Source organism: Amphiprion ocellaris, chromosome 11 (genome assembly GCF_022539595.1).
Source record: "Amphiprion ocellaris isolate individual 3 ecotype Okinawa chromosome 11, ASM2253959v1, whole genome shotgun sequence".
NCBI classification, from domain to species: Eukaryota; Metazoa; Chordata; class Actinopteri; family Pomacentridae; genus Amphiprion; species Amphiprion ocellaris.
Genome location: NC_072776.1, coordinates 20,813,746 through 20,829,637, shown reverse-complemented (window position 1 = coordinate 20,829,637; position 15,892 = coordinate 20,813,746). Strand labels below are relative to the sequence as shown.

General features: G+C 40.7%; 2 protein-coding genes across 9 annotated transcripts in view; one reads left to right on the top strand and one right to left on the bottom strand.

Moving 5' to 3' along the window:
• col5a2a (collagen, type V, alpha 2a) overlaps positions 1–12,819 on the top strand; it is a 54,802-nt gene extending 41,983 nt beyond the window's left edge. The window contains exons 34-54 of the mRNA XM_023274518.3: positions 109–216; positions 379–432; positions 666–719; positions 908–961; positions 1,059–1,112; positions 1,223–1,330; positions 1,563–1,616; positions 1,844–1,897; positions 2,547–2,708; positions 2,943–3,050; positions 3,254–3,361; positions 3,444–3,497; positions 3,578–3,685; positions 3,926–3,979; positions 4,166–4,273; positions 6,091–6,144; positions 6,329–6,436; positions 6,666–6,975; positions 8,969–9,150; positions 9,278–9,520; positions 11,848–12,819. Coding sequence (XP_023130286.2) covers positions 109–216; positions 379–432; positions 666–719; positions 908–961; positions 1,059–1,112; positions 1,223–1,330; positions 1,563–1,616; positions 1,844–1,897; positions 2,547–2,708; positions 2,943–3,050; positions 3,254–3,361; positions 3,444–3,497; positions 3,578–3,685; positions 3,926–3,979; positions 4,166–4,273; positions 6,091–6,144; positions 6,329–6,436; positions 6,666–6,975; positions 8,969–9,150; positions 9,278–9,520; positions 11,848–11,994 — 2,286 coding nt within the window. The 3' untranslated portion in view covers positions 11,995–12,819. The remainder of the gene's footprint in view (positions 1–108; positions 217–378; positions 433–665; positions 720–907; positions 962–1,058; positions 1,113–1,222; positions 1,331–1,562; positions 1,617–1,843; positions 1,898–2,546; positions 2,709–2,942; positions 3,051–3,253; positions 3,362–3,443; positions 3,498–3,577; positions 3,686–3,925; positions 3,980–4,165; positions 4,274–6,090; positions 6,145–6,328; positions 6,437–6,665; positions 6,976–8,968; positions 9,151–9,277; positions 9,521–11,847) is intronic.
• The window catches only part of gulp1a (GULP PTB domain containing engulfment adaptor 1a), a 79,232-nt gene continuing 75,770 nt past the window's right edge, over positions 12,431–15,892 (bottom strand). For all 8 annotated transcript variants that reach the window (XM_023274520.3, XM_023274521.3, XM_035950102.2 and 5 more), the window contains one exon: positions 12,431–15,146. In XM_023274520.3, the coding sequence (XP_023130288.2) occupies positions 15,075–15,146 (72 nt within the window). In that variant the 3' untranslated portion in view covers positions 12,431–15,074. The remainder of the gene's footprint in view (positions 15,147–15,892) is intronic.

The following is a 15,892-nucleotide window of genomic DNA, read 5'->3' as shown; positions in this document are numbered from 1 at the left end:
CCTTGCGCTGGACAAGGTTTTAATGCCGTGGTTGATCAGTGTATGTGCACAGCAAAAGTGTGGACAGATTTGGGCAAACCTGGATAACCCTGATGTTTGTAACTAAAGGGTAGTCCTGGTCCTCCTGGTGCTCTGGGTGACGTGGGTCCTCCAGGTCTTCAGGGAATGCCAGGAGAGAGAGGCATATCTGGGCCTCCTGGGCCTAAAGGTGACAGAGTAAGTTTGTCAATATCTTTTCAAAACTTCTGACTTGTGCTTTGGTAATCTGTGTAGGATGCTAATAAAGTCAGTCCATTTATTGGCAAACTGATTGCAACTGTGATCTCTTCTTTAACAAATTTAAATCCACTTTTTTTTTTCATTGCTGTCTTTTTTCAGGGAGCACTTGGTGAGAAAGGATCAGAAGGTACACCTGGAAATGATGGTGCAAGAGTAAGTAAATAATGTTTGCCTTGCTGCAAACACATTTAGTCTTAACCATGAACAAAGAAGTTAAATTTACACTTTCAAGGCTAAAATAAACTGTAGCTGATGATGTATTTAGGCAAGCCTGTCACAACTTGTTCCAAGAAATGTGTCCACTGACATGACTGTACACGATACTGTTAACAATGAGCAATAGTGGTTTGTGGGAATCCCCAGTCTGACTTCTTTACTGTTAACAGGGAACTCCGGGTCCTGTTGGCCCACTAGGACCTGCTGGACCCAGCGGTGAGAAGGTAGAGTCTTTGTTTCTATCACACATTTAAAGGCTGATATTCACATTACAGACATGCAAGGTTCTTAGGATGCCCACTGTGCTGTGAAGGACAGTCTTTGGCTCATGCTGCATTAACAAAGATAAAAATTCTTGATTTATGCAACAACACATTCTCAGTGAAGGGGAACTTATGTAACTTATTTGCAGGGAGAACCTGGACCTAAAGGACCATCTGGACCTCCAGGATCCAGAGGAATGCATGTACGTAGACCCAATTAGTGTTTTTATCTTGCCCATTAAGTCCACTATGGCCATGTTTATTGTGCTACAGCATATCAATGTATTATTATTATTGCAGGGAGCGAGAGGTGACCCTGGCCCCATTGGTGCTGTTGGATTTGCTGGACCCCCCGTAAGTAGACCTGAACACTCCTGTCTTCTAAACATTTTTGGAGCTCATATAAATGCTCCTGGAGGTGAAAGAAGAAAGCTATTCATGCAAATGCTATGGGCACGTTACAGGGTCCTGATGGCCAACCTGGAGTCAAGGGAGAGCCTGGAGAGCAAGGGCAGAAAGGAGATGCAGGGTCTCCAGGACCACAGGGCTTGGCCGGTGCTCACGGACCTCCTGTGAGTAACAAAGATGCATTTTAATGCAGTCAGTCATGTTATGTTGTTACCAGTCTCATCAGATGTCTTTGTACATGTAATTCATGTACTTAGGAAGTTTTTGTGTATAAATTACTGCAGAAGTATTTATTTTTTTGCATACATGTCTTCAGAGGTCCAACAAAGCTAATGTTCATGTCCTGCAATGTGTTGCTGACAAATGATTTTCTAATGACTTGTTGGTTTATTTTAGGGGCCTATTGGTGTTGCTGGACTGAAAGGAGGAAGAGGAACGCAGGGTGCACCAGTAAGATGATTTCATATGACAGAAGTGTTGCTGCTATGTGACATTAGATGAAGAAAAAATAAGTTTATAATCCCAGGAAAATTAGCATTCCTGATTACTCCATTTATCCTATCGAGAGTTTAACACCAAGTGTGTTCATTTCAAAATGCTGTATGCTGTTGTCATGTAAATGTTGAACATTGTTATAAAATTAGGAGAACTTTATCTGAGGATTTTTCTGTTCCCAGGGCCCCACTGGTTTCCCTGGATCAGCAGGAAGAGTTGGACCTCCAGGCCCAACTGTAAGTACTGTCTGGAATTTGTATAAAATCGTAGTGAGGGTCATAGAAAGGAAATATTTGCCTTAAACATGTAAAACTGTAACGGTCACTAAAGTCTAAGTTTAGCTTTAAGTTGGAGTATGAGAATCTGATTTAGTATAGTTTTACAGCTAAAATTCAGTTTTTAAGGAAAAATAATGATCTAAGTGTAAATATAGAGAATAACTGCTGTTTTTAAACACATAAAAAACATCTTAAGTTTTTCTCCATATCGTTTTTTAATAATATCATTCAGAACAGTTTGGTCCCACAAATAACGTTTTACAGTCCCTGTGCATCTGTAATTAATCATACAAGCAGTCTAAACCATACAGATTGTACTCATAAGTACTGCATGTAAAATATTTGGACTTTCAGGCCTCACTAGTCTTTCAAGTTTCACGGGGGTTTGTTGGATCACGGAACTGAAAACTTCTTTTCCATGTGTCAACATTTTTTAGTGTTCCTGAACAGATGACCCAACATTCAGACATGCTTTATGCTGTGATAGGAATGGTCTGCAATGGCTGCTTGGAACATAGATAAACACTTTTAAATGCAGTGGCACAGCATGAACAAGTTGTTGAAACATGCTTTGAACTACATATTTCTATATTATCACTCCTAATAGGGTCCAGTTGGAGAACCTGGACCCCTGGGACCCCCAGGAAAAGAAGGACCTGCAGGACTTCGTGGAGATCATGGAGCCCCTGGAAGACAAGGTGAGCGTGGACCTGCAGGACCACCAGGGAGCCCAGGAGACAAAGGGGACTCTGGAGAGGACGGACCCACGGTACACTGATGTTACTGTATATACAGTAGTTTTTCTAGAAGAATGAGATCCCTTAGTTTAACAATAATTTCCGTTTTCATAAATTCTTCACAGCACCCAGTTTAATTAATAATAACAGAATATATAAATTGTTTTTCAACACACACTGATTTGAAATGAGCTGAATGATTGCTCTGTCTGGTGTTCAAAGAGTATTTAATCCAAGTTTTCTGTGTATGGTGTTGTTGGTTTTAGGGTCCTGATGGTCCTCCAGGCCCAGCTGGAACTACAGGGCAGAGAGGCATTGTGGGTCTTCCTGGTCAGAGAGGAGAGCGTGGGATGCCAGGTCTCCCAGGACCAGCGGTGGGTATCACTAGAATCCTCTTTCTATTTTTCACAGCTGCTTCATGTCGTGTTTAAGCTGCAGTTAGATCATAAATCATATTTAGACCCTGACTGTCTCACCGTTCAGTCCAAAGGACATTTTATTTCACTGCTTCTACAGTATATATTTGGTATTTGTGTGTGTTCGGTTGTATGATCAGCTGCCTGTTTTTGCTTTTCAGGGTCCACCAGGAAAACAGGGATCCACAGGACCAGCTGGAGATAAAGGCCCCCCTGGTCCAGTGGGTGTACCTGGTGCTAACGGACCTCGTGGTGATCCTGGTCCTGATGTGAGTGCATGATTTCAGTAGTTTGTGGTTCCCAAGTTACATTACCACAGCTGTCTTGATGTTTTCTTTGTCTGCTCCTCAGGGTCCAGCAGGATCTGATGGCCCCCCAGGAAAGGATGGTGTTCTTGGACAAAGGGTGAGACACGAAGAGAGTCAGAATGTGCACTCAGTGTTGTTATATTCATATCAAGTGACTGACATACTTTAAACTTGCAGGGAGACCGAGGAGATTCTGGTCCCGAAGGCCTGGTCGGTCCTCAGGGACTTCCTGGACCTCCTGGTCCAGTTGGTGCACCAGGTGATGCTGGAAGGAGAGGAGAGTCTGTAAGTAGAATATCACCTTCTAGGAGTTTCTGTTCTGTGCTCGTTTGTTTATCCTTCTGTCCATCTGCAGGATGTATTAACATGTGCTGAGGACACATGAGGACATTCTGGGAGTAGACCTGATTTCAATCCTTAACAGAACGTCAAAGGAATGATGTGTATAAGAGGCTGGAGAGTCTCTCAGTGTTGGCAGAGCTCTGTGTTCCCTGAAGCCTTTCTAATTACTCTTCTCATTCGCAGGGCTCAAGAGGACCTGCAGGTCCACCTGGTTCAGCTGGAAAGAGAGGATTAGTGGTGAGTCTCCGTGTTGAGGTCATGTGAAATATTCCGGCTTATGTGCTGACATATATTAAGTTGCATTTATGAAACTAAACCTTTTCAGACACACTGACGTGATGTCAATGCAGAATCACAGTACAAAACTCGTATCCCTCTTTCAAGGTAATAATCGTGAAATGTGTGTGATTATTCCTAATTCAGGGACCCCAAGGACCAAGAGGAGATAAAGGTGACCTGGGTGATCATGGAGAGAGAGGACAGAAGGGACACCGAGGCTTCACTGGTTTACAGGGTCTTCCTGGACCTCCAGTAAGTTAAAGAGGCACTCAGTGATCTGATCACATTGACACCTATTGTTCATCTCAGAATCAGTCTATACAGTTACAGTATTCCTCCATCATTCAGATGCACTTGACAAACTGTGTTCCCAAATGCAAATGCAATAAAGCAGCTACCAGAAGTTCACATGCATTCACTTAACATTGAATAAGTTCTTTTAATGCAGAGCATCACAATAGTGCTCGACCTTGTTGAATCATTCACTGTGTGAAAATGTAAAGAAAAAAAATGTTACAATATTATTCTGGACATCATCCAACATATCAGATTTATAGTTTCAACACATTAATACTTCCATTGTTTCTGTATTGTGATGGTTTAAAAGCACAGATCTCCTCTACAGGTATCTCAGACAGAAGACAGGGTTTGGATTTATCGAAGCTTCTGTGACTGCACTTGACTTACATTCACCTCAGAAAAAAACTTTGGAATATGTTTTTGCACAGAATGAAGATAGTACATTTAATCCCTCGTCATTCGTGCTGACGCCACAGAAGCAGGAGATTTCTTAATGGCCAGAAAAATCTGTTTCGGTGTTCGAATGAGCACCTGACTGTTGTTTTCAGCAGTGGTGGAATGTATCCAAGTACTCTAGTACTGCACTTAACTACAAATTTGAGGTACTCCTACTTCACTCAAGTATATCCATTTAATATAACTTTATATTTACACTTAGACTTAACATGTCACAGCTAAATATTGTACTTTTGACTCCACTGTATTTACCTGCCAGTTTAAGTGTTCTATTATGGGTTGAGAACATTCTTCTACTTCTTAAGCTACGTAAACAATTTAATCACTACTTCCTCTTTGATTTGGTAGAACATGTAAGAAAAACAACAACATGATGATCTTACAGAATATGACACAGTGCTGTAGATTAAAAAAGCCAACAGTATATATTGTAGTTAAATTGAGCTCAACTGCAAACAACTACAGCATCAACAGACAACAAACACAATAATGCAGTAGTAATGTTAATCAAGAAACGTCATATCACAGTAAAACACACTGTACAATCAGTACTTTTACTTTTGATAGTTTGAGCACATCTTGCTGATAATATTTAAATACTTTTACTTAAGTTTGTTTGAATGCAGTACTTTTACTTCATAGGGTGTTAGTAGTAGTTTAACTTAAGTACAGGGCATGAGTATTTCTTTCACCACTAAAGACACTTTTTTTGTTCAGTATCCTTTGAGTTCAAAGCTCAGCTAACCTCATCCATACATGCATAAAGGCGCAGGACATGTTTTTTAAACTGAGCTCCACCTAGATTCGACCACTGAGAATATCCGACTCTAACCATAACCATATCTGCAGATTGCTGAGGGCTTGACAGAGCTGGGAGGTGAGGTGTAATCCAGGTGAAACCAGGCAATAGGCAGGTAAATCCTGGACAGGTTGGCAGTCAATCCTGGCCAACTCAGAGATGTGAACTGACCAAACCTGCATGTCTTAGAAATGTGGAAAAAGCAATTTCATGATACCCGCAAGACACGAGTAGAACATGAAAAACTCCACTCAGAGAAAAACATAAAGTGACAAATTTACAAGGGAACTAATCCCATTATTCCGTCCCTCAGGGCCCCTTCACTGACAGTAAGCAGCTAATTGAGAACACAGGTTTTTGTCACCTCTTCCCAAAACGTGGCCTTTTGTTTCTAAAAGTGCATCTGAGCAACAGAGAAGTAGAGCAGTGAGGTGTCCTGTTTGAGCATCCTTTGACAAGTCGCTTCCATGAAGTGCACCCAAGAGATTAATTATTATTCATTTCTTGCTTTCAGGGTACGACTGGTGAGCAGGGAGCTCCAGGAATTGTTGGACCAAGCGGCCCGAGGGTAAATGCTGCAGTTACATTTTTTTTCAGGAGGAAAACATGGCTTCCATTCTTCCTCTGTGATAACACATAGTTCGTAATTTAGCTAACTTGCTACATATTTATCTATGCCAGGTATCATTTTGGGATTCATTTTCTTATTCTGAGGTTAAAAGCTTACAAGCCTTTTCTGGGATGTGTTTCAGGGGCCTCCTGGACCTATTGGACCTCATGGAAAGGAAGGATACATGGGACAGCCGGGACCGATGGGACCTCCAGGAACTCGTGGACTCAGTGGAGAAATTGGACCAGAGGTATTGTCTCATTATACACACAGAGAGAACTCATGAATTGCTGCTGCTAACAGCCAGATCAGACCATCCGTTACTCTGCTGAACATCTTTTCAACAGATGTTTGGGAAGTGTGGAGGAAAGGATTGTTTTAAGTGTCTTATTCTCGTCTGTTTTTTTATCAGCAAATAAAAAAAAAACAAAACTCTACATTGCTACAAAATTAAAAGCCGACTATTCCTAAATCTACAGGGCCCTCCAGGAGAACCTGGGCCCCCAGGTCCTCCCGGTCCTCCAGGACCTCCCATGGCGGCTATGGATGACCTGTTCGGTGGCCCTCAGGATTATGACTCCGGACCTCCTCCTCCTCCTGAGTTCAGCGAGGACGAGGCTCTGCCCAACAGCAACTCCTCCACCATAGTGCCCATCGACCCCGGCGTTCAGGCCACCCTGAAGGCCCTCAGCAGCCAGATCGACAGCATGAAGAGCCCAGATGGCAGCAGGAAGCATCCTGCCAGGACCTGCGACGACCTCAAGAGATGCTACCCCATGAAGAAGAGCGGTGAGTGAGCCCTCGCAAAAACTTCAGGGTTCTGGCAAACAGTTGTACATTATTTTGGCAATGTTGTTGCAAATTTGCAGTAACGTCTTATTGGCACGTGAACTAGGTTTGTGGCAAACATCTGGCTAACCTTGTGGAAAATCCATTAGCTTTACCCATTTCATCCTTCAGAGGATCTCAATGGGGCTGAAGTCTGTCCCAGCTGGAAATGTTGAAGACAAGAAATTCTTCACGCTCATATTCACACTTATGGTCACTTTAGAATCACCATTTTACCCACAGTGCAAATCTCTGGACTGTGGGGGGAACCCTGAGAAGCCGAAGCAGTGACAGAAAGAACAGCCAACCAGCAGGTCCGACTCCCATCGTTCATGTTGTGACAGTGCAAAACCACTGGACCACCATGAAAGCACCAAGAAAATCAAACATACCATTAAAAAAACTACATAAATACTGCTGCAAAGGTTTCGGCAGTTAAATGTCCAACAGTTCACCGCAAGCTTAGAAACAAAAAGATCTAAGGAGTTCCCCTGGCAAAAAAACTAAAAAAAGTTAAAAAGACTTCAGATCAATACTATATACTACTTCAACCCACATGTGCAGGCACAACCAGCCTTCTTCATGGTGCAATCCATAATATCCAGTATTGTTCTTTAGAAGATGCAGGATGATTGCCAACATATGAGCAGAAGGCCAATAAAGTCATAGATAAAAATACACAATGTGGCCACTAGAAGGCTCTAGGCAGGGCAAATCTTTTTGTACAGCACATGTCAACAGCAAGGAAATTTAAAGTACTTTACTTAAAACAATAAAATAATTAAAAGTGTTAAATAAAGAATAAAAAAGTCATATGAAATGGTAAATAAAAGTTACAATCCAGTTTAAGACATTCAAAAGCCTCAGATTTGGTTCAGTGAAAGGCGGAGGCAAACAGAAATGAATGGAAAATCTAGAAAAAAAAAGCTAAATTAACAGAATGTATACAATATCTAAGTATTTACAACAGCAGCATCCAGTCACATGTATGAAGGTCTGCTGCTAGTTTGAAACAAGTCTATTTTTTAAAAATAAAAACTACTAGTGTTGTTTATGGCAAACATAGATTGACATGTTTTTCACTAAAGGCAAAGTTGCTACCAGAGGGTTTCTGAAAGTTTACCACTACGGGCAAACAACCAGTGAGCATGTTGGCCAGTATTCCCATTGGTGCCAGAATGTTGCTGAATGTTTGCCATTAGTGTGCAATACTGATAAACCTCTGCCAACATTTTAGGCTAACTAATATCTGCTAAAAATCAACTACAAATTTGCCACAAATGTGCTGCCTTTGTACCAGAGAGGTTGATACTGGACAATGTCATACTACTCTAAACTGTCAATTCCACATTGAAAGAGATTTGCGATACTTTGATTGTGTTGAGCTGAATGGAATAGTGGAAGAGCACACAGAATGACAGATACGTCCTCCTCTAATATATGTTCTGAACTCAGCTTGTTTTTGTCATCATGAAAATACTGAGGAAGCATAATGCTTCTGAACCGTGAACTTCAACTGCTTGTATGTAACTTTTCCATTACAGCTACACTATTGTTCAAAAAGTTTGGGGTCACTTAGAAATTGTCCATATTTTTGAAAGAAAAACTTTTTTTCAGTGAAGACATTAAATTAATCAGAAATACAGTCTAGACATTGTTAATGTGGTAAATGACTATTCTAGCTGGAAACGGCTGGTTTTTAATGGAATATCTACATAGTGGTACAGAGGAACATTTCCAGCAACCATCACTCCTGTGTTCTAATGCTACATTGTGTTAGCTAATGATGTTGAAAGGCTAATTGATGATCAGAAAACCCTTGTGCAGTTATGTTAGCACATGAATAAAAGTGTGAGTTTTCATGGAAAACATGAAATTGTCTGGGTGAGCCCAAACTTCTGCTACCAAACTTTAGAGTCCTTCCCCAACCTGATGAGTTTGTTGCTGTTTGCAGGCGAGTACTGGGTGGATCCAAACCAGGGCAGCGCAGAGGATGCCATCAAAGTGCACTGCAACATGGACACCGGGGAGACCTGCATCTCCGCCAACCCATCCAGCATACCTCGTAAAGTGTGGTGGAGCTCTTCCAGGAACAAACCCGTGTGGTTTGGAGCTGACATCAACGGTGGAACACACGTGAGCACATTTCAGTGATATGCGAGAGAGAGAAGCAGATGCGCTGCGAAGAGTTAACCCAAAATAAGAACTTCATTTTATGTTCGCGCAGCGTTCCTGCATTAACCGGCTGTATTTGTGTTTCTAGTTCACTTACGGCAACAAAGACCAGCCGGCAAACTCTGTCACAGTGCAGATGACCTTCATCCGCCTGCTCTCCAAAGAGGCGTCTCAGAGCATCACCTACCACTGCAAGAACTCTGTGGGCTACAAGGACGAGAACACGGGCAACTACAAGAAAGCTGTGATCCTCAAAGGTTCCAACGACCTGGAGCTCAAAGCAGAGGGCAACAACCGCTTCAGATACACGGTGGTGGAGGATTCGTGCTCAGTAAGTCACAATGTTTCAGTTGTAGCTCTGCTGTAAGGCTGACATTATTCTACATTTGTCTTATTTTCAATGAATCCCATGAAATGGTCAAAACCAACAACAGGTTAGCATTCATTATGTTCTAATTATGCTCCAGTCAATACTTTTCTACATTAACTGATGCCTAATAGCAGCCAAAAGATGCATTCCTGCTCATTCTGAGCATCTTTCAGCTCATTATTTCGGTTTTATGGTGCATAACTTTACTGCTCGTATTCTGCCTCTTCTACGTGCACCAGTACAATTTTTTGCTGCCGTTTACAGATTAAAAAACCTCTTACAAACTTACAATACTTTCCCCACTCAGGACCTAACAGCAGTGGTAAACATAGTGCAACATTTAGCAGGTGACTGATATTTCCTTTGCCGTGGTGGTGGAGTTAAAAACAGTACCAGTTCTTTGAGCAGCTCCTCATGTCCACATAGGGAGCAGATCCCTATCCAAGGAGCCCACCATGTTGCACAATGGACAAACCAAAACCCTTCACATCCTTATGTTGAACAATGGACAAACCAAAACCCTTCACATCCTTATGTTGAACAAGGGACAAACCAAAACCCTTCACATCCTTATGTTGAACAATGGACAAACCAAAACCCTTCACATCCTTATGTTGAACAAGGGACAAACCAAAACCCTTCACATCCTTATGTTGAACAAGGGACAAACCAAAACCCTTCACATCCTTATGTTGAACAAGGGACAAACCAAAACCCTTCACATCCTTATGTTGAACAAGGGACAAACCAAAACCCTTCACATCCTTATGTTGAACAAGGGACAAACCAAAACCCTTCACATCCTTATGTTGAACAAGGGACAAACCAAAACCCTTCACATCCTTGTGTTGAACAATGGACAAACCAAAACCTTTCACATCCTTATGTGGAACAATGGACAAACCAAAACCTTTCACATCCTTATGTTGAACAAGGGACAAACCAAAACCCTTCACATCCTTATGTTGAACAAGGGACAAACCAAAACCTTTCACATCCTTATGTTGAACAATGGCCACCCTAGATTCTTCTACAACATTGGCAAGGCAATATTCAGCTGGTTTCAACCTGCAACCTCCCTGCCAGATGCCACTAAGTTCTACACACTGGAGCAAATCTTACAAAAACAAATGGCATTACTGACAGAACTGAGTGTTTCTCCTTGGTTTCCTACGAGCTTCATTCTGAATTTGAGTCACTGGGATTTTGAAGAGGTGAATTTGGAAGCACAAAATCATTCAGGTCCATAAATTCATCCATCCATTATCTATACACTGTTTATTCCTCATCAGGGCCATGGGGAGGGTTGTGGGCTGGCTGTCTATCCCAGCTGACTGAGGACACCCTGGTCACCAGTTTATCACAGGGCTACACATAGAAACAAACAATCACATTCACACCTATTAACCTCAGCATGTTTTTGGACTGCGGGAGGAAGCTGGAATACCCAGAGAAAACTCCACACAGAAAGATCCCAGACCAGGATGTGAACTGGTGATCTTCTAGCTGCAAGGCGATGGTGCTAAACACCACGCCACTGTCAAACCCTTCACAAATAAAATGCAAATAAAATGGAATAAATAAATAAATTAGTGCCAGGAATTCAAATGCTTTTGAAAATGTGGTGCAGCAGATTTGCCTCCATTACGTGTGATCAACTCACAATAAAACAACAGTGAAAGTGTGTGTTTATGGTAATGAGGGAACATTTTTTTTGATTATTATTTAATAGTTTTATTTTTGTTTACCGTTCAAAAGTTTGGAGTCACCCAGATAATTTCATGTTTTTCATGAAAACTCACACTTTTATTCATGTGCTAACATAATTGCACAAGGGTTTTCTAATCATCAGTTAGCCTTTCAACACCATTAGCTAACACAATGTAGCATTAGAACACAGGAGTGATGGTTGCTGGAAATGTTCCTCTGTACCTCTATGGAGATATTCCATTAAAAATCCAGCTAGATTAGTCATTTATCACATTAACAATGTCTAGACTGTATTTCTGATGCATTTAATATTCTCTCCATTTAACAAAAAAAAACAAAACGCTTTTCTTTCAAAAATAATGACATTTCTAAGTGACCTCCCAACTTTTGAATGGTACAGAAAACCAATGCCGATTGTTCAAAGTTCCTATGAGAAAGAAAACTCATTTCTAAATTCAGTGTCCAGATGAGCTCAGTCTTTGTGTCTCATCTGGACACAGTGAACTACTGGTGGTCAAACTACTTCATATAAAGAGAACAAACATATCCCTGACCCTCCACTTGTCTCTCTTTCACAGCAAGCAAATGGCAACTGGGGCAAGACAGTGTTTGAGTACAGGACACAGAAAACAGCAAGACTTCCCATTGTGGATATCGCCCCTGTGGACATTGGTGGCTCAGATCAAGGGTTCGGCGTTGAAATCGGGCCCGTGTGCTTCTTGTAAAGTCGTCAGCAGGGATGTGCGGAGGAGAATCCTGAGACTGTTGAACTGACAGCTGACGCGATCAGCCACGTTGTACATACGAGTACTGAGGACTATTCGGGCCCTATGGCAAGATATTTATTGTGCCTTTCAACGCAGTTTAAGACACCGAAGATTTGTAAGTTAGTATGAATGTTTGGAATTTACATATAAAAAAAAAAAAACATTTGGTAAAAATCAGAATCATTCCTTTGTCGTCTTGTGTATGTTTCACTTTAAGCTTCATGCATTTTGAGCTCCAAAGATCTTTTCCTTTAATGTTATTTCACAAAATGTTACCAAAGAATATAAAAGCTTTAAAATATTACTTATAACTACTGTTCATAAGCCCAGAACAATTCCACTGATTAAATGTCCCGCCACTAGTCATTTTTACAGATTTGTCTATTCTTTTTAATTTATTTTTTTTTTTTTTAAATCTTAAATATTTGAATATAAAACATCAATGTGGTGCTATTGAGGAATCGGCCGCTGATGCGTTCACCGGTGCAGGTATTTCTTTTCTCAAGACAGTGTTGATGAACCGATGTCTGTATGTGGTCATTTCTAAACTCTGTACCGACCTCGCAGAACAGCAGAGACGCGCTGGGACCGTCGATTGCTCAGTGTTAGCTACCTCGTCACCGACAAAAACTGAGAAAGCGACGACGCTACATGCAAATCTTCTTTTTCACAGGTGCTGTTTTGTACGTAGTGTGATCCCTGTGCGCTTGTCACGGCTGCGTGGTACAGGGCAGGGTTTGGGGATGCCAATAAAGATCTTTCTGTCCACGATGGAGAGATGAATGAGGTGTCGTTTGAGTGGTCTGTGGTGATTTTGTAACTTTTTTTTCTTTCTTCAACATCAGTATGGTACAGTAAAAGGTAGCGCAGAATATTTTTATGCATGTCAGTTCCCCCTTTGCAGTATCCTGGACTTATATGCTCTTGAAATCCTTTCTTCTATAATCAGTTTTATAGAACAAGATGGCTGTGAATGCCTGTTTGCTTTGTATTTCTTGCTATGCAACAAATTAAACAAAATGCTTGTTAATCCCCCCAAGCTCTTGTCATATTAATTCAGGTATAGTCAGGTCCTGGAAGTTGGTCAATTATTTTGCACACAAACTCATGTTTAGTTAGTAATGTTCACAGTTACACAGCTGTTCCTCATGTAAGTGCAGTGTGTTTTAAATATTCATGTCGGTGCCTTCAGTGATTCTATTGTAACCACTTGGTTCAAATTTGAGTATATTTATTCTAGATTTGTACAATTTTACTAGGCTTCACTGCCTGCTTACGCGCCAAAGGCAGAGAAGAGGAGGAAGAGGAGGATGAAGAGACACTGGAAGCAGATGCATTTCATCCTTTGAAAAATAAATATTGAAAACACTTCTCTCTGCCTGTTTTTGTTTGAGAAGAGCTCATTTGGTCCTTGAAACGGTTTGCACCACGGCACAATCATTTCAGCCTGGAGAGGATGTGAAATCTTTGGTCTAGGAACAGATGAAAGTCACGAGTAATGTCAGAGCGCAGCTGTAGCTGAAAAATTAGGACAGCAACAGAGCAGACACAGTAACAGTGTCTAGACTGTATTTCTGATTACTTTAATGTTATCTTCACTGAAAAAAAAACTGCTTTTCTTTCAAAATAAGGGCATTTCAAGTGACCTCAAACTGTTGAAAAGTCCTAACTATGAGAATTGTCATGGGGCTGGAAATGATTCAGAACCTGCTTAAGAATCACTGCATTTCCAGTATTTCTTCCTTAACATGCAGAGCAAAAAAAAAAAAAAAAAGTTTTCTTTAATTATGTTTGCTTTTTTCAAGCATTTATTGCGACAGCGGTGACTGACATAAAATGTAGAGGAAAGATCAGGTGGATGACATGCAGCAAGTGGCTCGGCTCACAGGAACCTGAACCTCATTCCACTGAAAAGGAACTCTTAACAGCTAATTTTCCAAAAATGTCAGTGAATACAGACTAATATCTGGGCCCATATTGCAGAATACAGTGTAACTATCTGTATCCATGGCAACAAAGTACTTCCTATTTCTTGTAGTACTGCCTGACATATTATTTTCCTTTTGTGAATGCAATTAACTTTGTCATAATCCCAGGTATTGGTCTGTTCTAAATTTGATTGAAATCCACATCAAAAAACACAAACAAAAAAAAAGTCATTGTAGAAAAGGATTTCATATTGTTATGTCTCACAAGTCTTTGAGTTAAGGACAAAATATTGCAAACACAGAGCGGCAGATAAATAATGTCATACATGAGTAAAATAAAATGACAATCAATGACCAGCAGTTTTTGCAGTAAGATTTTCTTTAATAAGTGTAACAGCAAAGTCAATGCAACCAAAAGTAAAATAATGAGAATAGTACTGCATGGAAGAAGAACAGGACGACAGTAAAATGATGTCCATGCAAAAAACAAAACAAAACAAAACAAAAAAAACAAAAGAAAAGCAAATACTGGAATGGCAACTCAAAATTGTGAAATGCAAAAAAATCTGAGCAAAAATAAAAGAAAAAAAAGGCAGAAAAGTAAAAAAATATTAGGCTGGACTATTTAATTAATTACATAATGTGTGAATTAATGTGGAGTAAAATAAAATGTGATGTTACGGGCAAGCTGGAAGTTTGTGTTAATGATAGAGATTTCTTTTTTTTTCTTTTTTGCCAGTTTGTGTTTGGCATACAAACAGGAATGTGTCAACAATACAGAATTCAAATGGTGCAATACACACATGAAAATTCTGCCACAGAGTGTACCATTGGACATATTCAACTATTTACATCCCTCATTACTTGTGCAACCAGATGTAGTCAAAACTACGCCCTCCATAAATGTTTTTTTTTCTCTTTTTTACAAAAATAGTTATTTTCTATAATGGATCTGAGTTTACCTTGAAATATCGAAAACCAATCTAAATGCAAATGCATATAAACCTCAAGATGAAAACTGTGACATCTTGACTCAACCGTGGAGTGGATTTTGGCACTTCTTCATACAAACGAGTTAAAAGTACGCCTTGAAGAGTACTCTTCTTGGCATCAGCAGCGGCTGTCTAGCGGGTCCAGAGAGAAGACGGTGCCCTCTAAGGTTAGTCCCATTTTGAACCCCTCCTGGAAGATAAGCCACATGACAGCTGTGATGTTGAGGCTGGCGTGGTCTGAGTGAGATCACATGTCCTGGTTTCATTGATAAAAAGAGCCTGAGTGACGCTTAGATCAGCTGGTCGGTTAGTCAGCTGGAAAACTCTCCAACCCCCTGAGGTTAAAATGAAATGAGAAGCTAAAGAACACGGCTGTTGTGTCATGCTGGGTCATGCGCTGAATACAAGATCAAAAAGACGCCAAGCCATGCATCTTGATGGGAGAAGCACAGGTGAAAGCAGATGAAAGAAATTCATTTTTATTTTGCAAATGAGGCCAAATTGTAATTGTTTTAATGTGATCTTTCATAGTATATATTTGGATATCGGTCCCAATGCCAAAACCGAATTACAAGCAACTTGAAAAGCACTCAGAGAGCGCAGTACTCCGCCAAGGCTGTCCACATTCCCCCATATGGCACTGTCAGAAATGCAGCATTTTTTTATTTTTAGAAATGCAGCATTTGTTTATTAGTTATTGATGATCAGAAATCATGGCAACATAGACTGTGGCCATTTAACATAGATGTATCCACAAACAAAATGACCTTGCGCTGAGCACGGGAGTGTGTTATGCATGTGTACGTTATGTATGGATACCGAACCACGTGACCTAAACATGTAGCAGGCAGGGGGAATTGATGGGACTCGAAAACACCCCCACAATTTAATCAATTGTTCCTTGTATCATTTCGGATGGATAAGTCCCGATAAGTC